The following is a 26,231-nucleotide window of genomic DNA, read 5'->3' on the forward strand; positions in this document are numbered from 1 at the left end:
GCATTATCAAAGGTCGAGTAGAAAACCAGATCCTGGAGCTTCCTCTATAAGCCATACAATCCCGCAAGATGTTATTATGTTTGAAGAACAGGAACACTGTCCGCTACTGCCATATACAAGCTACAGTAACAAGCTCAAAAGCTCAAAAGCTAACAAACAACACAAACAAATAATAGATTATAACTTCACTTACCTTTCTGATTCTTCTGCTAGTCCCAGGTTTTGCTGCACAATATATGTTAAACATGTTTGGCTCGATTTCTCCAATGTTTTTTATTGAAGAGAAACTAACTTAAACGCATTGTGGGCGGGGCATAGACAGTCTTCCCGCCTTTTATACCAGAAACACATGTTCAAATGTTTTAGATTAATTATAGCAGAGTAGCCTATTTTCAAAATCCTTTAAAACGTGCTTGAAGGAGGACTTTAACATGGCTGCTATGAACTTTACACAATTCAAGCAAATAATGATTTGATAAAAACATTTGTTTTGTTGTTCATCATTTGTATTTGAAGAAATTATATGGCTACTAAAAAAAATAATATCGTAAGATAAAATATGAATAAATAAAACGGATAAGGAAATAATGGGGGATAATTAGTTATGCTGTGAATTGTATACTGTACCTCACCTATTTTTACAATCATTTATCGAAGATATGAACTTGATTTCTATTGCTCATGTTTCTCATTTCCATCACATAGTCTGTTATTCACAAGATACTTACTGTACAAGCGTTTTTAATTCAAGGGAAATGCCAAAATAATTTGACAGTTCTCATATGGATTTTCTCAGAGGCAACCTATACACATTATTACATTACCAACAAATATAACTGTGGTCATCCATCTGCTCACAGCAATCTATTCAGCAACTTAAATGTATATTTGTTCGTTGAAATTAGGATGTCTTAAAGTGTCAAATTCCAAAGATAGTTTCTTTGAAAATGTTTGCAGTCCTGAATCAGGGTCAGAAATCCTTTATTAATCCCACCACACCTTTATTAACTTGTTTGTTTAATCCATAACCAAATTATTCCTTACACAAGTAAAAAGGAAAAATTAGATCTTTGTGTAGCAGACATTTTTATTTAATTCTTTCTCATTAATAATATTGTGACTCCTCTAGTTATAATCTCTTAGAGGGGTCCCAACCCAATCTCAAAAACACATACCAGACAAATAAATAGATGTACATCTTGTGCTATATATTCATCATGACAACAAAATGGAGACCTCGTTATTTAGACAAAAGTCAACATTTATTATCTTTATCCTTTCTGCAGTGTACACACAAAGTCAACATAGTCCAGAATGCTATGAAACAGGTTTCACATTGTGTGTTTAGTATAATAATCCTTTCATTCAGAGATATAAGATGCCAAGGTTCCAAACAAAATGTGTGTATCACTGCCAAACCCGCCCTCAGAAAATGAGGACATACTTTTACCTTCAGTTTTTAAATATTAAGATTTACATGTAACCTTCAGAAAGAAGTCTCCTTATTCTAGTGATACAATCCAAAAAGCTGTCTCAGCAGTTAAAACTCTTTGAATTACGCGTCATTACAAGAGGCCCGTCATACAAGTCTATATTTTATGACAGGGAACTGTTCCCAGAGGAACCTTTCAAGTTGTTTCCTCTTAATGTGTCTCCAATTGTGGTGAAAATTGTTCATGATTTATTATAGTTACTTCTTGTCATTCTTTGTGTTATACTTACATGAATGTGACAGTGTAATTTCACACTGGAGCAATTTTGCATGTTCCAAACATCAACATAATGTTGTTAGTCGAATCAAGAAGACCTGATTATCTGCCTAATTTAATATTTTGTGAACATGCATTCAAAAACATATTGGATAATGTGTGTTATGACCGAATCCAATAGAAATACCTATTACAAACCAACACATATTGTAAAACAATCCTTCGGTCAGTTTTTTTAAACCCCAAATAACCTGTATTACATGCAGATCCTTAATATAAAAAAAATACATCTAAAACTGTAATCAATACAAATGTTGTGTCAATATCAAGGCATATGCAAGTCATTACGTGTACTCTCATCTGTTTCCAGTGCAATGGAAAATGTCAATAAACCTGATGTCAAAAATAGGAGGAGAGGGGGCAACCATGTTGACTAACAGATGTCTTACGCACACGTTTGTGATATACAAGGTCTCTTATGCTTGGCTTCAGCTGAGACAACTGGCATTGAAGCTCTATCTCTGGACACCAGCCAGTGCTAAACACACTTGCTCCCTGTTCTGCTGCTCCTCCTTCACTTTGGCGAGCAGAGCCCTTTATTCATACGAGGAGGAGGAGGAGGGATTGTCACATGGGTGGGGGCTTGGCTTGAGTGGGTATTGGGGATGTACCCCTACTCTGCTCCCTCCCAAATGCTCCACAGCCCAGGCAGGGATTCCAGTGTAGGCCATCTGCGAGGGATGTAGAGACGAGGAGGGCAGCCTCTCTCAACAGGAGCAGTTCCCACAGCCCTTAACACTGTTGACGATCTCCTCCTGCAGTTTTTTCCTCTCCTCCTCCTTCTGGGACAGGCGTTCAGCCGGGGGCTCGGACGAGCTCTTGTCCTTGTTGAGGATTTTGCTGTTCTGTGTGTTCCACAGTACTGAGTACAAGCTGCCGGGGATGTTGAGGAGGGCTTGGTGGTTGCCTCGCTCTGCCACTTTACCCTGGCGGAGAAAGAACGGAAAAAACAAACATGAAACCTAAACCTGCCAATGCAAGTTGTGCAGCACACATGAAGTGAAAATGAAGAGACCATGAACACAGAGTCCTATAGTTAGCATCTCGTCATGACCACACAACACTGACCACACTCTCAGCGGAGAGTCAGCTCCCCCCTAGAATCCCTGCCGCCTCCCCAACAACTGTTGCAATTCCTCTCGCAAAAACACGACTCACAGACACAGGCTCATCGGCACGCAACAAACACACATCCCTCCCACACAGTCAAACACAAATGAAGGCACCCCCTTCCCCCACCTCCCATGAGCATGCAGAGGTGTTGGCATCATCTTTAGTGCACCCAAGATGAGCACGTGACTGCTTCCGCTCGTTATTTTAATGAGCACCCCAGGCAGTCCTCTGCTGGTGACACCAGCAAACGGCATGGCGACATCACAAGCAAACATGCCTCCTCGCCACGACCCTCTGATCCCTGCCATCTGACTCTGGAAACATGGACCCACACATGCTCACTCGCTGCAGTTCAAAGAAATCTTTTCTCATTTTATCCTATCTGACTCTAGCACTCGTGGAAAATGTCACTTCATCTGTGTTACATTTCATATTAACTCTTACTTTTCAGATAATAACTGACATCCCTCTGTGTCTCAAGCCCAACCCGCTGAGTAAAGCTGCTTTTTTTTGTATTGCCTGGATATTGCTCTGATGCATAATACAGTGACAATAATGCAACAAAAGATTTTAAAACATGCTCTTCATCTCCAAGGCACCTTCAGCCTGAACAAAACATGTTTTAGTCAAACCATTTGAATGGCACTCTCCAATAAAATAATGTTTAGTCCTGGACGAGGCCTCATCAGTGTCTGGGAAGCTGGCCCATACATTATTAGTCACCGAGACAAACAAGACACGCCATCTGACCAAAACAGCCAGTTGAGTCTGACTGCTTTAATGAGCCCTTATGGAGAAAATAATACATTCACTTCTACCAACAGGCTCCTGTTGTTGTGGAAGTTAATGAGAAAAGCTAAACAAAGCATGTCTTCATCACGTACATGGTAGAAAGGTAACTCAAATTAAATGAGTGTCAAAAACAGAGGCTGCTTGCTGAACTGGTGTTGCTGGCAGATCCAGTGCTGAAGGTCACGCAGAGTGCAGGTCATCTTCCTTCCCTTCAATGCAAACCAGTCTAATTGGACGGGCAATTAACCAAGCGCATGTTTTTATTCAGAAACTCTGAACCATCATATTATTTGCTTTTTATAAACCCTGACATTACAATAGGAAATGTTAATGAAGGAAAGTATGAGATCAAATAAAAATTAAGTGGAAGAGTTCTTACCTCATTGAGCACTATAATCTCGTCTGCGTCTACTATTGTGGAGAGCCTGTGGGCGATAAACACTGATGTCCTGTCCTTCACCATCCCCTTCATCGAAGTCAAGATGTTCTGGAAGCAAAAAAATACAAATAAATCACGTTGTTAAAATGTACAGACGTGTCCTCTAATCCAAAAGAAAATTGTTCCACAGATATGCAATAAGGGTGACTTGCAAACATAATGAGGAAAAGAAGGGCACGAACGACAGGATATATATGAAATGTACTCCAAAAGATTGAAAAAGAAAGTAAAAATCAACAGAATGTTGCTGAGCAACATCCACCTTCATATGCTTTTTTATCCAATGTTTACATATGATAATTTTAAAAGGCCGTCGTGATAAGAAGAAACTGAAAATCTCAATTAAAAACCACGTCGTATGCCCTGTTTTCTTTCCAGAAGTTCAGAGAGGGCATGCTGAACTTTCTCATTAAATGTAACATTTACAAAGACTGTGGGGTTTAAGCTGAGCTGGAGATTAAGCAGGAGAAAACAGTGGCAGGTGGCAGGGGAGAACATGGGGGTGGTGAGTGTGCGTGTGTAGAGGGGGGAGGGGTGTGTGTGTCACAGCAGGTATGTGATGCAGGAGTGAGCCTAGTACCTACAGGAGTGACTGAAAAGGATGTTTGTTCTGCCAAACGTGCATGCAGCCACTGTGAGGAGTCAACCTGTACGTGCAGCAGCCAACGGGCATTTGAGGTATGTGAGGTATCCATGTGTGTGTGTGTCAGTGCGTTTGTGATGATGCACTGGCAGGCTCACCTCTTCTGTAATAGAGTCGAGGGACGATGTTGCCTCGTCATACAGCAGGATGGGGGGATTCTTCAGTATCGCACGGGCAATGGCGACACGTTGCTTCTCCCCTCCTGAAACAGAAGCACCGTCATAAATAGGAGCAAACCAGGCTACAGCCAATAGATGAGATGTGTGAGGATACAGCAGGTCTCTCTCTGGCCCCTCTCATCAGATAATTACCTCAAACAGAGGGCTGGTAAAAGCGAATTTCATTTAATTGTGAAGAAAAGTCAGCAGGACGCAAAGATTTCTCCCACTGTGTCTGACTCGGCCTTTATTACATATGAGCTGTGTGAGGCCTCTTGACAGCAAGCGGCGTTCAGCAGTTATAAATATTGCTGGCAGTGGAGAACAGCACTGAAGGAAGTTAGGAGCCTCACAGCCCAGACTGCCCCCCCCCACCCACCTCTCTCTTTTTCCTGAGACAAACTCATTGGCAGCTGTCACGTACCGCAGCAGTTAAAATTAATGAGAAGTTAGTCATGTCTTTATTTTGTCCGTTCTCTCACTCACTCAGTCACTCCACATAAAGAAATCTGTGCTGCCAGTAATTGCATCTTGAATGTTGAGTGAAAGTGCTCACACACTGTGTGTGTTAACGTGGGCTAAATGAGTTGCAGAGTGATGCTAGGAGCCAAATACTACACAGTCGTGTGCTATCCCTGCAGATCAAATAAGGCAACGTGCCATTAAACAAGTTCTCACACTACACAGAAGAGGACAACAAAATAACAATTGCTCAGCTAATGAATGTCATAAATAAGGTCAAATTGAAGGTTTAATTAACACCTTGTTTTACAAAACAACGGATCATAATCAAAGTCTTACAAGTAAATTCAACTGCAATAGTTTAATATGAATCTAGAGCTGTGCCATTTGAAATATTGCTCACACTATTTTGCAGTCTCTCAGTCTCATTTATTTATATCAGAGCAAACAAGATGGCAACTGCATTCTTGTATATTCTTGCCAGCGAATGGCAGTGAATAAGAATGTGTGTGAAAGGTTTATGCTCCTCTAATTTGCCTTATTTCTTCCAGTAAATGTATATAAATTACCATTTGTTTTAAATGTTGAGCTGTACAAAACTAACACAATCAAACATCCAAACATTTAAGACTCAATAATATGTAATGCAGTTAGTATTTCAGCTACAACAGCCAAAAAAACAGTAAGATATGGTCAGATAGTACTGTAGAGCTCGCATTACGACAAGAGAAACAAAATATTCAAACCATTTTGTGATAACACTCAACCTAAAATCAAACCTCATATCCCTATCATCTATCGAGTTATCTTATATTTGAGCTGAAATTGATAGTTGATTCATTTGCAACAATTTTGATTAAAAAAAAGAGTCCATTATAAAACAAACAAATCTTCCCAAATGTGAGGATTTGCTGCTTTTCTCTGATTAGTGTTTTTAAAAAAAGAAATTGTTCTATAGACTTAAAGATAAATAACACAATTAATAAGTAGGAAAAAAATAATCAGTTGCCTTTATATTTAAAATAATGTCTCCATGCAGGGACAAACACACAGCTCTTTTCCTGGCTTCTACAGAAGGGACCATATTTAAACAGGAGTCATGATGGTGCAGCAGACCTGACAGCTTGAGACCCCGCTCTCCCACTTGGGTTTCGTAGCCATGGGGCATCCTGAGGATGGCGTCATGGATGCCTGCTAGTCGCGCAACTTGGTAGACCTCCTCTGGTGTGGCGTTGATGTTGCCATACTGCAGGTTGTAGAAGATGGTGTTGTGGAACAGAACAGCATCCTGACAACAACACGGTTAGAGAACAAAATATGAGGCTTCAGAGAAAAAATGTATTGCAGCAGAGGCAGAAACAGAGGACTGAATATACAAAAACAAGGGTAAGAGGGAGAAAGAGAACCAAGGCAAATGACAAAAATACTGTTTATGTACCATCTGTTCAGATCTGCCTCTGAGCTCACTGCAGTAAAAAACTAAATTCAGTTTATTTCTGATGCTGTTGTGTACCGTCAACGTTACTTTGTTCTATGCTGCCCCCTTGTTGTATAGAATTAGCAATAATATCTTAACATATTACATTTACACCAACATTGTTTGAAAAAAAATAAGACTTGTATTTGTTTGTTTTTGTTGATTTCATTGTGTTGGAGTGTCTCTGACCTGAGGTACGACCCCCAAAGACCTCCTCAGGCTGTCAAGGCCGACGTCTCGGATATTCTGCCCCCCGATGTAGATGTTCCCCTGCTGGGGCTCAAAGAAGCGGAACAACAGCCGCACAATGGTGCTCTTCCTGCAAACAGACGTGGAACAAATAGTCAGCATCATTCTGTCTGTGAGCTGCCCCCCCCCCCCCACAGTGTGCTGATGATATCTGATGATAACACTGTCTGCACAAATCACATCTGTGAGTATGGCACAGTGACGTTCCCTTTGGGGACAAAAAAGAACATCTAATCTAATGGAATAACACAAATCCAATGACACAACTGGCTAAAGGTTTAACAGTGACCTACCCTGACCCGCTGCCACCAACGATAGCCACTTTCTTCCCAGCAGGCACTTCGAAGGACACTCCGTTTAAGACTTTCTGGCCCTCCAGGTATTCGAAGTAGACATCTTCGAAGCGAATGGTGGCCTCCTGCGGTGTGATGCTTAAAAGCGGGGCGAGATCCTTCTCCTAGAGAAAAGCATCAGAGGGTTGAGAGAGACGAAACTGAGAGAGAGGAGACGGAAACAGAACAGCCCCTGGCAGACGAGGCCCGGCATGATGCAACGTTACTCCAACACCTTGTAAAGAAGTATAACGCTGGAGCACATAGCCAACATGGACTGCATAAAGCACACACATTCACAGCAAATTCCAGAGGTCGTTTCTACTGAATCTTCAGACGCCGCCCTTCATGGTGACTGAAAACGTTCGGTACATACTGAGCCGAGCCATAGCGCTGAGATGCAGCCAAGGTCAGCAGTGAATGCAGCGCTGTCCTCGCTCTGAGAGTAAAAGCCTGCTCTGCTTCTTCACTATCTAACAACAACATAATCACCCACTATCGACCTCAGACAATTAATACAAATAACTCATAGTCCATTAGTATAAACAAATGATAATTTCACACACCCCCAACATGGGAAAAAAGCCAAAAGGATTTATTTTTTATTTTGTGGAGCAGTTTCAAGTAAGGGGGTGTTTTAAATGATTTTACATCTACATAATAAGCCAATGTGTTCCACGGGGGGAAAAAGCATTCAGACAGTAATGGCCTGCTGGGCAGTGCCATTCCACAGGGAATCACAATGGAGAGGAGTATTACTGATGGGTGAAAAGGAACTGGACAGATTCATTTCTCCTACTATACAGTAATTACAGGCTGGAGACAGAAATGGCATTCATATTGTTAGAGGCAGCAGCCGCACATTTGCACTTAAATGTGCTCTTCTGATGCAAGATGGGCTGTTGTGTAAAAAACAACAACAACAACAACAACTGATAGGTATGATGACATTGATTAACATGTCAGTTTTTGGCATATTTTAAGTTAATGAACAGAATATTGTCTTGAATATATGGCTGTCTTTTTGTAAATGTTGATAATGGTTAAATAGTGACAGCAACACCATATAAATGGCATTACATGTGTTTGGCACTAACACTGGATTGATCAGCATTATTTTTGATAATCATTCAAGAAATAAAATGCCAAATTTGTTGGTTTCAGCTTCTAAAACATTTTTATGGATTTGTTGTTTTACCTTGGCATATAGGATACTACGTTATAAAACAAGCAATTACAACTTGGTTATCAGCCCTACAGGCCAATAGAACAATTGCAAGGGGATGCTGAAGAGCACAAACTTAATGGCACGAGTCCATGTTTAGTTAACAAAATGTAATGAAACAGGCCAAACGGAACCAGAGTAAGCTGTAACAAAAAACAGCTGATACATAAACATACCACAACCCTACAGCCTTATCACTGATCAGCAGATGCACTACACAACAACAACAACACCACCACCACCACTCTCATATATATATATTTACAGCATTTTCTAGTCAGGGATTATTTTTGCTCAGATCATAGATCCCTATGGAACTATCTACAGAAATAAAACAAGCTTACTTAAGTGTTCAGTTATTTCAATAACATCCCTGAAATCAATGATTGAGACAAACAAGGGTTTGAAAACCGAAAAAGGGTTAACCCTAACTAGTTCATCATCTGAAAAAATACCCAAAAAACAATCCTGCGGCAATAACTTCCCAACTGTCGAGCTGTACGAGCAGCAGATGAGGAAGCACCTGAGTCACATCAAGCATGTAATTAATATGTTTGACTAAAACCTATCTGTCAGCACATGCGGCAAAATAAGTCCTGTGTTCAAATCTTTCTCCACTTTTCTTTTTTTACCACCATGATGTGCTGCTACTGGAGAAAAAGATCTCAGTAAAATCGAGTTTTCACATTTTAAATGTAACTCCGTATGAACCTTTTATTGTCTCCAAGTCTACTGGTCCCTCTTGGTAGACTCAGGCAAAATGTAAAAAAAACATTTTTTTTTTGTAATTTACTGCTACAATGAGTGCATGTCATACCGACAAGTTACCTTGATCTTGGTGTCGATGCTGAGCAGGGTGAAGAGAGTGTTCATGTCGATCAGGGCCTGCCTGGTCTCTCTGTACACCGTGCCCAGGAAGTTGAGGGGGAGGGAGAGCTGGAAGAGCAGCCCGTTCACCATCACCAGGTCTCCCACTGTCATCGAACCTACACCACAGCCACACAGCAACTTACAGATGTGCACATCATTCTCTACTGTATGATGCATGTATCTTGGGAGACACAATCTAAACAACAAAACATTTCCTCTTTCAAGTTGTGAAAGCAGCAGAAGCATGCTACAGTCGGAATCCATCTCCACCCGCTGTGATTTCATTTTCTGCATCAAGGCTGTTATATTTCCTGTTCATGCCACTTTTTCATGCTTGCTGTGCTTTGTTCTCATTTAGTTTCTATTATCCAGTTCAGTCAGGTTTTTACTTGCCGTATTTCGTCCAACCACATGATTTACTTATACATTTTTTTCAAGCTTTCTTATTTCCAAATGCAGAATGGTCTTTTTCTAATCGTGCTATGGACTCAGAACATGGGCATGAAGAAGTAAATTCAGGCCAGGTGATGAATTTATGCCTTTGCTTACACTACACATGTTGTTCATGGTTTATACACACACACAGAGACAGAGAGACACTCACCTGATGCAATGCCCTTGCTGGCCAGCACCATGATGGTGGTGAGGCCGACGCTAAAGATGATACTCTGGCCAAAGTTGAGCATGGCGAGTGTGTAAGTGGTTTTTAAAGAGGATGACTCGTAGATCTTCAGGTACGAGTCGTACTTTTCAGCTTCATATTTCTCGTTGTTGAAGTACTGCAGCCGAGTTGAGAAACATGCAGAGAGGGAGGGGAGAAGGGGGCACAGGGCAAGGAGACGGCAAAAAGGATTCACACAAGAAAGGAAAGTTGGGAGAGGGAGAGAGGGAGAGACACAAAATATGGTTAAGGTTAAAGTTTAAGGAAGCATGTAGAGCAGTGTCGGGCAGATAGACACTTAAGCGCAGCCTGCCTCAAGGCTGCATTTGTTCTCTGTGACCGCTCTGGGCGTAGTCTGGGTCTCAGTCGGCCTCTAAAACTATTTTTCATCTCTCTGCATCTTCGTCTCATCCCCACAGAGAATGTAGAGGGCGGTAAAACAGAATCCAGAGCCTGCTTAGCAAAGCAGCTTTGGCAGAAGATAGTGATTATGGCCAAATAACAGTTTGGAAAATATTAGGCAATTATAATTGTAAGGGAACATCGCTTGCAAGTTAAACAAGAATCGCTGCAGAGTATTCATCATTGGCATCGTCAGCCTCTGTATTTACATCTGTTGCAGCTCACACAGACAACAACAAAGCACACACAGCTCTTCAGTGTTGCACCACACAAGCAGCACTCATTTTCACTAAGACATACAGCCATCATTTAAAGTAAAATAAAAGCCCTATGAATCAGCCAGAACAAACACCTCTTATTTTCAGCGCATAAAACGACGCCATGATCATAAGAACGACCCTCCTCAACTCTGCTGCCAATTACCTAATATTGCTGTTTGTTTAGTTTGCACTATTGTTCCTCTGCTCTGGTTAAGTGGGCGATTTGCTTCTCTAGCTAACGGCAGTGGTGCTGTGCTGATACCGACTTGCCACTGATTTGCATATAGGGAAATGCAAGGAGAGAGAGAGAGAGAGAGAAAGAAAGAGAGAGAAAGTAGCACAAGGAGGACAAACCGAAGCAGTGCAAGGCACCGCGTTCAGGTTCTCATCCAGCCCTTTGTGAAAGTGGAACGGATTTCTGAGTGGGCGGAGATCTAATTACATATGCACACTCACAGCTCAGAGTGATGCTAAATCCGGCCGCATTGGCACAGATGACACAAAATAACACAGAACAAAACGCTAAGAAAAAACAGGACGCAAAAATAATACAGCAAAGAAAATAACATGGGTACAAAAAATATATTTAGTATAGCCCAACAAAGCACCCAGAACCGGATGGTAATACGTGTTTGTATGCGTCCTGTGCACAATGATGTTACCTAGAAAGATGAGGATCCAGGATAACCGAGATACTGAGAAAAGTATAACACAATGTTTACAACCACACCACTTCTCATCAGTCAGATATCGGAGGGAACACTCACCAATAAACTAACCTGGCTCTCAGCAGACATTTCTATTCAAAACAAAGCCTGTGGCAGCAGACACTTCCCGTCAAAACTATAACAGAGACACGGGTCATTGACTAAACCAGGAAAATATTTCTGACTGTCCGGTGATAAATGTCTCATTATTTGTAGCAACTCGAGTGACATTTACAAATGCAGTGGATATTTTAACACTTCAAGAAATGAGGAGCAGGACAGATAACAACAGCACAGACAAAGGAACAGAATCGCTAAAAAGGTGAAGTTCTACTTGATTAGGAGATATACAGACAATAAACAAACAATTGTGATAATAGACATTTTTCATCCAATATGCCAAATATTCTCTAGTTTTATCCTCTATTGTGGTGATTTGCAGCGTTTCTCTCTTCTTCTTTTTTTGTCAACTGAATATAATAAGGTTTTTGGACTGTAGGTCGGGCAAAACAAGAGATTTAAAAAGGAACCATTTTGCGCTTTAAGTACTTGTGATCAAAGTTAATCAAGAAGATAATTGGTATATAATACATACATATAATAAAGACCATTATGTGCAGCCCGAGGTAATGATATAATGACTTTTATGATAATCATCCCTTCAATATCGATGTTAAAAAGTATATATATTTAGTTCATAGTGCCAATTTTTACTTTGTAACTAATTACCAAAATGTTCAATGTACATCTATGTGAAAGAAACTGAAGTAAAGTAAATGCAGTGTCATCACTTTTGGCATAATAACTGCCAACCATAGTCTCTCTACATGACAATTTCATTGCACTACAGTTATACAAAGATGATGATTAGGGAAGCCAGGGGACCTTTTTTAAATGCCTTCCACACTCGGTAAACCCATCTGCTATTGGTACAGCTTATCTGCAGCATATGTAGGTGTGTATGTATACAGTATGTGTTTATGTTACATGTATGTATATGCATATGTATTAAATGAACATATGTATTCATTTAACAACATTTCTGGTGAATACACGTGCGTATGAGGCTCACTGGCAGTGAATGTAGGGGATTACTTTAGTCGTTATTATTGTTTGTTTGTGTTTTCCATTGTTCTTTATTTTTCTCTTCATACAAACCATTGTCTCATTTGTATATGCACATACTTTGCTTTTCATTGCTTAGTGACAAACCCTGGTCATGCAATGTTGAAACTTAATTCAAATGTTTTTGATCTGAGAAAGATGATATATATTTTTTGGTTTTTCTTATTTGTTGGCTTGCTCCATTGGCTATGATCTGCACCTCAGTTCTAAAAGGTGGACAATGTAAATAAGGTTAGGAATTTACATATGCAATAATTTTACCAACTATGAAATTCATCTTGTCCAGACAATATGAAGGAGAATATTTATACTCAATCTGGTTGTCTATTGATCATGACAAGAATCATATAACAGTAAATGAACATTTTAAATCTTAAAAAACAGGTTCTAGGTTTGCACTTCTTACTTGATTCTAGGGACTGACAGACTAAATGAAACTGACTTTTAACACAGACTTTTATGATCAGGAGATTTTGTGGGAGAATGGGAGACTGAGAGTTAGAGAGAGCTATTTCTTGATTAAAAAGAATATTCTGACATTGGCCGTCATTCCAGTGAAACGCTATTATGGAGTAAATGTTAGTTCACGTCAATGTCCCTGGATTAAATGAACAGAAGAATGAGTAGAATAGAGGAGATAAAAGGGAAGGATGGATGAAGGGAGGGGGGTGGGGATGAGTGTGAGCTGGTAGTAGACCGTATGATAGGCTAGGTGTTTGTGTGTATATGTGTGGTTGAGCGGGGGGTCGGATCTCACCTTAACAGTCTCATAGTTAAGGAGAGAGTCAATAGCTGCGTTGCCGGCTTCATTGTCGGCTTTGTTCATTTCTATCCGGAAACGAGTCCTGTGTGCAGAGACATGAGCAACATTTACGTAGGCGTTTTTTCTTAAGCACAAATTTCAGCCTAGGAGTGAATATTGTTACAGTCAGCACAAAAACACACAAAAATATAAAGTGAAACTTTCTTGAGCAATAACAGACACCAGCAATAAGAAAATATAGACATACAGACATCGGATAATAAAAAACATCTGCTTTGTTACCTCCACTGAGTGAAGAGAATGGTGTAGAGGCTGTATGCTGATAAGGTACCCAAGGACACTGCTGCAAAGTGTCCACCACACTTCCAATACTGCAGAAGAGAAAAAGCACACACACAAAACAAATCATCCTTTACATGCTGTGACTCAAAAGCTTTATGATAAAAAGTCACGGGGCCACATCAGACCTCCGGACACCGACGTTGGCGTCACAAGGCATTTTGAGAACGTACTGTTTTTGACCATCCACTATGAAATTGAGTGTTACAAATGGAGGGGAAACTACAAGAACTAATCGTGCTAATGCTTTAGCTATTTGGGCAATGGAGTCTGCCCTCATTACAGGGAAGCCGACATTATAGTCCAGAGTGGAATAATACCACAGAGCTATAGACGAGCCGTTCTTTCAGTGGTGGCCAAGGAGGGGGGCATCTGGTTCAGGGCATACTCCACAGGAGGACATTAAGCTGCTACAAAGCTTTGGCATTCATCATTGACGCTAATGGGCTCTGTGTTGCCACCAAAAGTTCATGGGGATTCATATTCCATTTAGAATGTAAACGAGACAATATTACGCAAATTAATTTCCGGACAATCTGCCGTGAAGAGTGTCAAGGTGATGGAAGGTCTGGTGCATTAAGGGATGAAACAGTAACAGCAACAAGATATTAAAAAACAGCATAGTAGGCAATGTATCTTGAGGCCTACTACATCTCTGCCTTGCCTTGCCTTGCCTAGCCTAGAGTAGCAACTGGAGAGCCAAGGCCAATGGTGCATTCATATTGTAAGTCGTGCTTCAGACCTCGTGTGTTCATGAGCTTATAGTCGTCATGTGGAAACAACATGAAGGCTACAGAGAAGGTGTTGGATTGTATTGCTTAGAGCGTTCAAACAACACTTTGATATACATTTCTTAGATGTTGTTCCAATTTAAAGGTTGTTCAGGTGAAGTTGAGCATACATTTTTCTGAATATTCCGACACCACATGAATGCCACACAACAACAAACCTTGTTGGGGAAACTTTTTTTTCTGTAATCCTGCTGACGGACAAACAGAGACCAAATGTTCACCTTCTTGGCTGAGGTAATAATGATGAGGCTTATAATCAGGGGTGCACATAACTTTTTGAGTGAGTTACTCAGATGAGTACCAGGAGACAGCGTTTGGTACTCACCCCACATGAAGCGTGGTGTTAATAAGTGCAGTCTTCCTCACTGTCCTCCTCAGTGTCTCCTTCACTGTCCTCTATTTACACTTCTTGCATGCTAGATGATGAAGATGATGAAGATGCACCTCCCTGTCTCTTTGTAAGCCTCCAATTTGCTTTCTCCAAAACTTGTTGCCAAAACTGTGAAGTCCTTGCATTTCCTGAGGCCAAGTTGAAGGATCAAATACTAAGAAATTATCACATGACTTGAAGTCATATCTGATTTCAGAGGTGGGAAGTAACAAAGTACACTTATTCAAGTACTGTACTTAGGTACAATTTAAGATACTTGTAGTTTACTTGAGTATTTCTATTTTATGCTACTTAATATAATAATATAATAATATAGGGAGGGATGAAACCCTCTTTAATGGTCACACATGCAGAGCACACAGCACACACAGTGAAATTTGGCCTCTGCTTTTAACCCATCCTAGTACAAGGAGTCTAGTACTAGGAGCAGTGGGCAGCTATTGTACAGCGCCCGGGGAGCAATGGGAGTGGGGGGGAAGGGGGGTGTCCGGTGCCTTGCTCAAGGGCACCACGGCAGGGCAGGAGGTGAACTGGGACCTCTCCAAGTAGAAGTCCACACTCCATATTTAGGTCTGGTCGGGGACTTGAACCAGCGACCCTACGGCTCCCAGTCCAAGCCCCTACTGACTGAGCCACTGCCGGATTCTTTGTACTTCTACTCCACTACAGTTCAGAGGTAAATCATGTACTTTTCTTCCACTACATTTATTTAATACCTTTAGTTACTTTACAGATGTGGATGAATGATGTGAAAATATAATCAAGTGTTAAATCAGACTTTAGTTCCACCTGGAGTAAATCCACAAGCTACCCTGCAGTATACAAAGTCATTCAAACTAATTTTTAAACACTTTAATGATCAATAATTATAAAACATATCATATACATTATTATGAAATGGACCAATCTGCAAAATGACTACTTTTACTGTCGCTACTTTAACTAGATTTTGATGATAATACTTTTCTAATTTTACTTGAGTAACACTTCTTCCACCTCTGTCTGATTTCAAACTCTTCCATTAACAGCCTGAGTAAGTTTGCAGCTGTGTGTTTTACTCCACTTTGTTGTAAATAAAACTGCAGCAGCTTGACCACAGAGCGTGAACGTTGTGATCAGCTGATTTTGCGCAGTTCTCCAGTGTGTGCGCGGGGCACAGAATGTGCACAGGGGAGTCTCCCACCGCAGCCAGTTGACGTAGTTTTGGTACAATTCTGTTGTACACACCGACGTTAACAGCAGCTCCGTCTGTGCACACGGCGACCAACTCTGTCGTCCAGTGATCTAAGCCTCTGCCTCCTGTGAAGCTTCACAGGTCCGTCGGTTATGTCCTGCGCGGCACGGCCAGCACCCAGTTCAATCAGTCATAGAAAGTCTGAAGATTTTAGCAGGGAGCGAAACGGCAAAGTGGCTGCTTAATGTCTTTGTTTTTTTTGGACATGTCTAATAATTTACTCCACTGAGTATTGACAAGAAACATGTGTAGGCGAAATATGTGTTTTGTTTTGATGACCTATCAGGTACGCAAAGGCGCGTTGTGACACAAGTGACGTTACGCATTTCAGATTGTTGCCGCGCATGCGTACCTGCGTACCAGTTATGTGCACCCCTGCTTATAATAACAGTTATTGGTATCTGTGTGTGTAGATGTCACCGTGAGACTCACCAAAATGGCGCTGACGAGGCCCATCTCAAAGACTGTTGGTCCTAGATTGAAGACGATGGCACTGAGGACAAATGAGATGCCCCGTGTGCCGCGGTCGATGGCCTTGGACAGCGCTCCTGTCTGGCGGCTGAGATGGAAACCCAGGTCCAGATTGTGCAGGTGGAGGAAGACATTTTTGGCGATGCGTCGGATGGAGTTCTGGGCCACCTTGCCGAACACAGTGTTCCTCAACTCGTTGAAGAAGGCTGCACCAGCCCGTGATGTGCCATCTGGGATAGTAGAGGAGACGGAGAGTTTAGCACACCTGCTGTGAAAAGCACCAAGGACTGTTATGTAGCTCTAAAGTGATAGGAGGCAGCAAAACAAGAATATGACCCCTGACTTTCCTGTCTTGTAAGATGTAATACAGTATTGAGACAGTTGAGGCTAGCGAGGGTAAAGGCTTGTCAAATGCTCTAAAGGGAAAGCTTGTATGAGGTGGCAGGGCAGGTCTGTAAAGCACTGCAGGGCTATAGCAGCAGCCTCTGTAATTACAGAGCAGGATGCTGTCTGAAGCCTCACTACCGTGGCAGGCCAGCACACTGCACACCGAGAGGGAGGGGGGAGGATGTGAGTGTACACAAGTGTGTGTGTGTGTGTGTGTGTGTGTGTGTGTGTGTGTGTGTGTAGAATACGAGAAGAGGGGGTGGAGGTTTTAATAAGAGTGTCACAGAAAGATGTGACTCTGAGTTGAGTCCATGAACAGGCTCACCACTGTCTAGACTTGTGTCTGGCGGATCTGTATGATGAGCGTGGATGCAAGCAAGCTTTTTCAGTGTTGCCTATTTTAGGATTAATTTAAGGAAGCTACCTGAGGTACAGCAAAAAGCAGAGCCGTCATGTTAGCATTTCAGTCCAATAAAAACACCAATCTAATTCCAAGAAAGTCACTTATTCTAATCCCTTACACTTCTCACAAACTGTTACACAAGCAGATGGCTAGCATGACTGTCCCAAATTAATGGTCTGTGTTTGAACGGCACGAGGCCTTCCTGTGGCGATCGCACCGACTTGTGTGAACACACGACGTGTCTGCTAAGACCAAAGTCAGGGTAATAATCGCTCTGTCTGCCGTTCTTCATGGGGCCGTAATGTGGCGTTAAATAGGAATGCTCATCTAATGAACGTGTCCGCATCTGACAAGGCAGGATGAGCACTGTGCAACCTTTTCAGTCGAATTACAACCGTCGCAGTAGGCTCCAAGTGCCGGGACCTGAGTGTTGCAAAGGGGGACCAAAAAATCATTTTCTTTAAGAGCATCCCCTTCATTCTTCCTCGTCATCTTAATTCATCCTGTCTGGAGTCCTGTTCATGTGCTCCAATTATTCGACAGGCAGCATTAGTGTGCAACACCTAAGTGGGCTCATTAAAATAAGTGGCTACAGGGCGGAGTGTACATTGCATCCAAGCTGATCTCACTCAAGGCCAGTGTGAATTTCAGCGGGTGTCAGGTTCACAATATTTGTTTTTTTTTGTTTTTTGTATGCATCAGGAGCTCAGAGAAAACGTATACTCCAAGACACATTCACGCTACATTTCACCCCTGACCCGTCTTGTATTCAGAGGTGCCTAGTGGACAGAGACAAAAGAATAGTGCTCTGAAGGGATGAAGTAAAAGAAACAGCCTTGTCCTTTGCAAAACACAAACAAATATCCAACCACTTTAAAAAATGACATTAGCAATTTCAACCCCACTGCTTTAGAAATGCATTGAGCTCTGTTTGCCTTGGGAGCACGCAGATATCATAGTGCACAGTCGTCAGCGCTCACAAGAGGGCCGCGTGGATGACAGAAGTGAACTCAGGCGCAGAACGGAGCACATAATGTAAATAATCTGAGGGAGAGGCGGGGGCCGCGGATCGGCATTGATATGAATGTTTTGGGAAAGGTCAGCCTGCAGATAATAGGCAGTCCCACAGTCCCCTCTGATGAGTGCGGCACCTGCCAGTGAAATACAAGCCTGGGACTCACAGCCAATCAGCATGGCCGTTGCCATGGTAGCCACAGTGCTTGGCGCGTCATTCAGGTTCAGCGCGTGTCCCGACATCTGGTTAAGCTCGTCCACTGCATACTTAAACATGAAGGGCACGGTCACATTGGTCATCTGGGGAAGCAGAGAGGGAGGGAGGGAACATTCAGAGAGGAGGAGAATAAAGAGAGGGGAAGTAGTTTCAAATAGCCCATTACACAGACATATGCTCAATATTTTTCTATCTCTAGTCCTCTGTATGCATGTACAGCTTTGGATAAAATTAAGACACTCAAATGTGTTCTTAAATCTCAAACTCTATATGTATGGCAGCCATTCCATTCCAAGGTCTGTTGAATTCCAACAAAGAGAAATGTTGTCAGTAGTTTATAGAATAATAATAAAGTTTTTTTTTTTTTTTTTTTTAAAAGGATAATTTTATACCCACATACCTTTGAATAAAAAACAACAGAAACTGATAATGCTGCAGTGGTCTATTCATTGTTTGTATGTATAAGATAAGATTTTGAAAATCAAATAGTAATTTAAGTAATTTTTCATGAAGAAAAAACTGAAAATCTCACATTTGGAAATTCTCTGCTTTTATTGTTTTATATCTATTGATATTAAACTGAATATCTTTGAGTTTTAGACTTGCACTTTGAGAATCCGCGATAGACATTTTACCCTATTATCTGACATTTTATAGATGAATTGATAGATTCATCTCTAGAGAAAAGAATTGGCACATTATTAATATTGAACATTATCATTGTTTGCAGCCATTCTGTGCACCCGGCGTGGGTAGAAAGACGGATTTCCACTATTGCTAGGCAGTAAATCCATCCAGGTGCATTCACGGATGTATATGAATGGCTGTATGCAGGGTGTAGCATGCTGTGCTGGTGCTGATGAGGTAGCTGGCGCTTCCTGCTAATGGAATTGAAATGGTTATTATGGCTAATTAAAAGCACAGGGACAGCTGTGTGACTCAGGCGAAGGCGGTCCGCTGCGCATTAGGACAGCCAGAGAACACAGCAGCACACAGCAGAGTATTTTCATTTGAAACCTATTTCTTTTGAATCTGTCAACCTCTTCACAAGGGAAGGCTTTTTTTGTTCCTATTCTGCACGTTATCATTTTTGCCATTATAGCAATTACATAAAAACATATATATAAGTATAAAAACTATAAATATAGTGTCAAAAACTAACCAATGTCGACCCTGCGGATGTAAAAGGACACCTAACAATGCACCATTACTGCAAAAGCTACATCCCCAGGGTCTCCATTTATACACTTATAATGGGTTATTATGGGAATCAGACATAGAAGTCCTTTGACCCCCTCAAGGAAAAACAATATCTTTGCTACCAAGACAACAGAACATGCCATAGAAATAGCCCGGGCCTATTATCATGGGGCCAAAACATGTCCTCAATTTCAGCACTAACACATGATACGGAGTGCCGTGCACTTTTAAACCATTAACGACCAACAGGAGATTAAATCAAATGCAGGTCGATCTGTACCTAGCGATATGTCATCTCATATTAAATATATAGTGTCAAGTAGTGGAGAAAAGCTTCAGGTTACGGAAGAATTAGCCTAAGCTTTCAGTATGACACACCGGCACACAGACAGAGAGGGCTTCATTTGAGGCCAACGAAAACAAGAGCTACTATATAATAGAATTTGAAATGAAAATGTCACTGATACTGCGGAGTGCAGAGGTGTGCTGCACTGTAACCACATAATTATTCAGTTGATTTAAAAATTGTCTCCACACTGCTGGGGGTTTCAGTTCAAACAGACAAACGGCAGAAATCGAGGCTAACTCCAGCCAAGCAGGGAAATAGGAGGAGAAGATTGGATTGCACGTGTGTGTTCTCTGCCCCCTTAGCACACACACTTATTAGACATGCTGAGAGGCAGCAGTACATGCTTATTTAGGTAGCTGTGAATGTGTGATTGTTTTCCAGGGTGTAAATTAGAGACCATCAACAAAGAAAGAGGAAATACATTGTGCACTGATTGCTGCAGTGCATGCAATTTATTATTTAAAAGTTATTTTAAAAGCATACTGTATCTAGTAATAAATGGGTTCTGAACACCGTGTAACAACCTGTGTTAGTAAGGAGACATTTCTGATTACAAATTAGACCAATGCTTTGCTGTGTTTTGCCAACAGTCTGTATTGAAATGGTATTACACATTGACTTGTGACAGTCTTACACTTCGACAGAAACATCTTTTAAATGCAATTTAACCTTTTTAAGAGAAACAAGCTGACGTAAGCAGTTTGTGAAGCTATGATAAAGGGTGATGGTTCATCCTTAAGGACTCAGCAACGAGTACAGCAGTTAAGAAACCAGAAATCACAACAAACAAATGATATGTGCGAGCCTTCTGGTTTTTCTTAAGAGAAACACTGGCTAGTCTTTTATAGAATTTCCTAGAATAATACAATATGCCTTTTATGAGCCGTGATCACAAATCCTCCCCTACCTGAATAAATTGTCCGTTGACATTTATTGACATGAGATATGATACCGATAGACATTTGGGCATTTGAGTGTTTCAAAGGTCATGCTTAGAAATAGGATAAAGGTGCTGAAAATAGAAGTAAACTTTAACGCAAATGCTGGAAGACCAGATAACTGAATGTATTTCTGATGTGACTTGTTAAACCTCAAATGTACCATCTACTATCATTTGTCAATGAGAAGATAAATGTTGGAAACATTGTATAAACTGGAGAAAAAATGCAAGTGTTTTTTGTCGTTGTTTGCTTTTCCCCCTCAAGGGTTAGTTTTCCTCAACAATGAATACTGTAGGTCATGACATGAACATTATTTTCCTATCAATCCTGTGTCGAGCAGCAATGGCAAACTACAACGACAGACGAATAATAAATCCAGACATGATGTTTGCCTGAGCTAGAGTGATGCTGCAGCCTTCTCTTAGAACGAGTCAGTGATGGAGAAATGTGTTATGCCGATAAAGAATTCTTTGTTGAACGCAGGCATTCTTTTCTTGATGAAACGTCAAGAAAAAAATGCGCTTAAAAAGAGCTTAAAAGATGGAACTCTTATACTCAATAATTGACTTTTAACTGATGTCAGCAACCACCTTGAAATTGTCCCTTCTCTCTTTCATTGCAATGTACCGTTCCACTATGAAAAGGAAGGCCTGCTTCAGTCTATTTTTGAAAGGTGTGATTGTCTTTGCTCGCTTATTTTTTCATAATCCTTTTATATCTGTGATCCGAACATGATCTGAGGTACGGTATTTGAGGTTTTCTTCTTGCCTTAGCTCTTTTATTATTTAAATAGTCTTAATCAAACAATGTACTTCAAACATTAATTAAGTATCTACTTTTTTTATGACTTGATGAAAGTTTTTGCCATTTTTCTAATTTAAACATTCAGCACAGTATTGAAAAACAATAACTAATATAATATAAATTAATAATGCTTATAATAGTTTTAGATATAAAGAGAAAATAAGGAAAATATAAATGTTTCCATTTCAAGATATAATCTTTCTATAGTCTTTTTACAGAAATATTTTTCATATAAGGCCCTTTTTTCAGTTTCTACCAACCGCTCCTGACAGGAGAAAGCTACTGGCTTTTCCCAACACCTCAATAACGTCTGTCTATCAACCATTATGGCATTTTGGATCATTTCGTCAAAGATAATGGATCACCCAGCACATTGGGGAGAGAATTCACAGCCCTTACTAGTGATGTCCTTTACAAATGTAGACCTGTTCCATATGGCTATAGAGAGTGAAGTAATGTACCCTCTGAATTATGACATTTGCAGCAGCCTGCTTTGTTGTAAGGCCTAACCAATGTAATCCAAAGAGTATTAAATTAATGAGTCTTACTTTTATGTGTTTGCTGTATTTTAAGAAAGAGAGGAGAACATTGAAGTCTGACCTGTGAAAAGCTTGTGATAAAGTATATCTTGTAAAACCATATTGCTTCAGTCTATAGGCTTTACGTTATGGTGTGAGAAATAAACAAAGCTGAAGGAAGAAGTAAGACTCAGTGTGACTTAATGTAAAAAAGAACTTGAGCCTCTTCCTTAATGTTAAGAGGCTGACGTTTACATAGAAATATCATTAGTTGTAAGGGATTCATAACAACATTGCTCATCGCCGATCAAATAGATCAAATTCGCTTTATTTTTAAGATATATCTGTTGTAATTTATTGTCGTTTATTGTGATTGTAGTAATGTGTTTTTATTACATGTACAGCACTTTGGCTCGACCAAAAATCGCTTTTAAATGTGCTATATAAATAAAACCTGATTTGATTTGATTTGATTTGATTTGATAAAGAATAAGTAGGATAGTAATCATCCCCCTTTAATACTCATGAAACTGCCTGTTAACTTACCTTGGCTCCAGCGAGCAGGCAGAGAGAGATGGCAACACGGGCCCGCAGGTCCGGTCTATTCTTTGGCCACACATAAGACATCATTGCAGACAGGATCTTGGCTGAATTCACTTCCTTCAGCTGTGGACAAAACAAAACAAAAAAACACTTAGATCAGAATACCTGAATTACCCTTACAGTATGTCCTGGGAGATAGCAATTGTATTTTAGTAACAGTAATAGTTTTCTACCCAACACTGATCCCCAATATTGGCAACTAACTTGCATTTGATTTCCAGCGTGACAATCATAATAACCTCAAGATGGCTCTCTGGGCAGACACATGGAACATCAAATGTCAATGGGTGTCTCTTGGGAGTTTTAGGAGCAGCAACAACAGCAGTGTCTCCAGGTGGACCTGGGGGTCCAGCCTGACACTACAAGTCCCAGGAGACACCTGGGCTGTCATTCCAGCTGAGTTTTGAGAGCCCACTGGTGCCAACATGGCTGTTTACACACGCTCCACCACACACCTGCCACTGGGACTCTACGCAGGCCAAAAAATATGCAGTAATTCCTCTAATCCACTCAATATGGTGGCACCATGTTACCACACTGCTGTATGGCAAAGCCTCCAAGTAAATTACAGAGAAATTGTGCCCAACACCTGCCTTTAATCAAATGCAATGAAGCAGTAGGTGACATTGCAAAGAGAGGATTAACATTAACAGTTGAAGGCACAACTGAGGTCCCTGTACCACATGTGGAGACGAGTTAATGTATAATAAAAGCCTCTTAGTCTACCTTTATTACAGTTGTTATAAATGTGTATTGTTTTAAATTCACTTGTGTTTTTGTTTGATGTGCAAACACAACATTGGTCATTAAGAATAGCAACGCAAAAGTTTGAATGCTCAAAGAAGGTAATGTACTCACCACATTTTTGGGATCTGCATTTAGCTTTCCTCCTGCACTTCCGTGCCAACATGATCTTTTGTCGGTTATCTGCAAATGCTGTGAAAACATGCGTTGTTAGTCTGCTTTTGATTTGGATAAAAAACATGATTCACAGTAATTAATCAAACGCACACTTACTTTTACTGCCTCCAAAATCTGACGACTGTTCGCCCCCCTGTTTGTACTCCATGTTGCTGTCCGTAGGTGGGGGGTGGAACTCAGCTGAAACATATGAGAAACACATGAGTCTTATTTGACTGATGTTTCTAATTTCTGCTGATACATTTGTATGGGGGTTTAAATTCTCTGAAACACAATAAGGAACACCAGAACAAATGCAACACAAAGAGGTTATTAATAAAACAAAATATATAGACAAAAAAACACATTCAATTCCGATACGACATACACTAATCGATGCCTTTGCCTTTCCGTCAAAGATGATAAAGATGTGATATTCAGAAATAGTTTTTGAGCCTGTGTAACTCAATTTAAACACAGTCACCATTTAAGAGGGAAGAAAACAACTAACACGCCTACAGAGGCAGAGAGTTGGATAATGCAAGATTTAAAGTGGGTGGTTTAAAATTGGCTTACTGAACATACACTCAACCTGTGTTAGACCTTTATTCATACAAAGACATATCTTTATTGGTCGAAAGAAAAGAACCAATATAAGATGGATGGATCTCCTGGAGGGACACCTCATCAATCCTCTCATTTATGACGATATGTCATACTATTAAAAGTTAAAAACACACAACTTATCCCAGAAAAGCATAATTTGTTATGTGGTCATTCTACATATTTATTAACTTATATCAATTTCACACAAATTATTTCATACATTAATTGTAAATGAGTTTACTTTTTGTAAACTATAAGCTGACTAGCTGACTAGCGTGATAACTTCTAAGGAAACCTATATTATCTAGATAAAATACTCTCACTCGTCACCAAGCTAGAACTCATGCAATGTGTAAATTAAGATAATATAAGAATGACTTTATTTATCCCAATTTGGTAAATGTTTTCGTCACAGCAGCATGTAAATAAGGCATTGCACATAATGTGAAAATTAAAAAGAGAAGAAAATAAACAAACATAAACATAAAATAGAAACATCTGAAAATAGAAAATAAACCAGAACTAAAAAGTAAAATATATACATATTGACAGTGAAAGATACATATCTGAAGACTATATGTCAAGATATACACTATGAAGGGCCAACTTACAGCTAACAACATTTAAAAAGTAGGATATTATTAACATTGAGTGTGCAAGAAATACAAAAAATTATTAAATATAAGTGTACAATGTAAAGTATAAAGACACTATATACAAATGGATGAAAACACCTAGTGAAACAATGCAACACAATTCAACAGCCTTGCTAAAACTACCTCCTTTTAAAATACTATAAAGATTACCATTTTGAGTTTCAAGAAAGACTAAACATGAAAACCTTACAGGTAGTAAATATGGCTGGGGTGGTATGTTGCATTAGTTTGAGCAAGTTCTACACAAAAAAAAGTGGCAGCTGGGTTGCTGAAAACTAAAGTTCTGATACAATTAATAACAGACTGTTAACATATGATGACACAGTTATCACATCAGCTACAAACAGACAGTCTTATCTAACATGTACTGACTCTTATAACACGTGACTGAGTCCACTGACAGCCTCATTAGCTTGGTAAACGTTGATATGTTTAAGCAGATAGTGGGAGTTATGATACACAATTGGTATTGGGTTAAATGTAAGGGACAAAGTGCATACCTTACTGTAACGTTAACCATTCACTAAAGCTAATGTTAACACAGATAGTAACAAGTAAGTTAGCCAGCTAGCTAGCTGTTAGCATCTTGTTGACTATACAATCGTAAATGACATCGACATTTCTTGTAAATAAACTGTCTAAATTATCTATTTTAACTTCCTTTAAACTAAGTTAGAAACACTTTCCATCGCTGCCCTTGCGTGGTGACTGTCAACCAAAAACAGTGTCCTCTCCAGCCACCTGACCCCCCTTTACTCACCAGATATGTGCTTTGGCGTTTATGGTCCGTCACCGTTTCCCTGTGACTTTTATTCCAAATGTGATATGAGCTTGTCTGTCGAAGGAGAAGCGCTAACTGCTGTCTTTGAAAGTAAAAGCCGCATTTCAGTGTTACCAACATCGGCGCCATGTTGCTGCCGAAGGAGGAAGGCGGTCAGTCAACACGCCGGATACGTCATC

At 40.3% G+C, this 26,231-nt stretch overlaps 1 protein-coding gene across 1 annotated transcript; it reads right to left on the minus strand.

Annotated features, from left to right (window-relative positions):
* Positions 1 to 1,240: 1,240 nt before the first annotated feature.
* On the minus strand, positions 1,241 to 26,227 carry abcb7 (ATP-binding cassette, sub-family B (MDR/TAP), member 7). The gene is made up of 16 exons (XM_034121052.1): positions 26,032 to 26,227; positions 24,127 to 24,210; positions 23,968 to 24,045; positions 23,053 to 23,172; positions 18,645 to 18,777; positions 16,635 to 16,903; positions 13,730 to 13,818; positions 13,442 to 13,529; positions 10,134 to 10,308; positions 9,488 to 9,645; positions 7,396 to 7,559; positions 7,043 to 7,172; positions 6,493 to 6,664; positions 4,855 to 4,958; positions 4,054 to 4,161; positions 1,241 to 2,695 (listed from the first exon to the last, which is right to left on the minus strand). The coding sequence occupies exons 1-16, from the start codon at positions 26,179 to 26,181 to the stop codon at positions 2,477 to 2,479; spliced, it is 2,241 nt and encodes a 746-aa protein (XP_033976943.1). The 5' UTR covers positions 26,182 to 26,227; the 3' UTR covers positions 1,241 to 2,476.
* Positions 26,228 to 26,231: the final 4 nt, after the last annotated feature.

This window comes from Trematomus bernacchii, unplaced genomic scaffold (assembly GCF_902827165.1).
Source record: "Trematomus bernacchii unplaced genomic scaffold, fTreBer1.1, whole genome shotgun sequence".
Classification (NCBI taxonomy): Eukaryota; Metazoa; Chordata; class Actinopteri; order Perciformes; family Nototheniidae; genus Trematomus; species Trematomus bernacchii.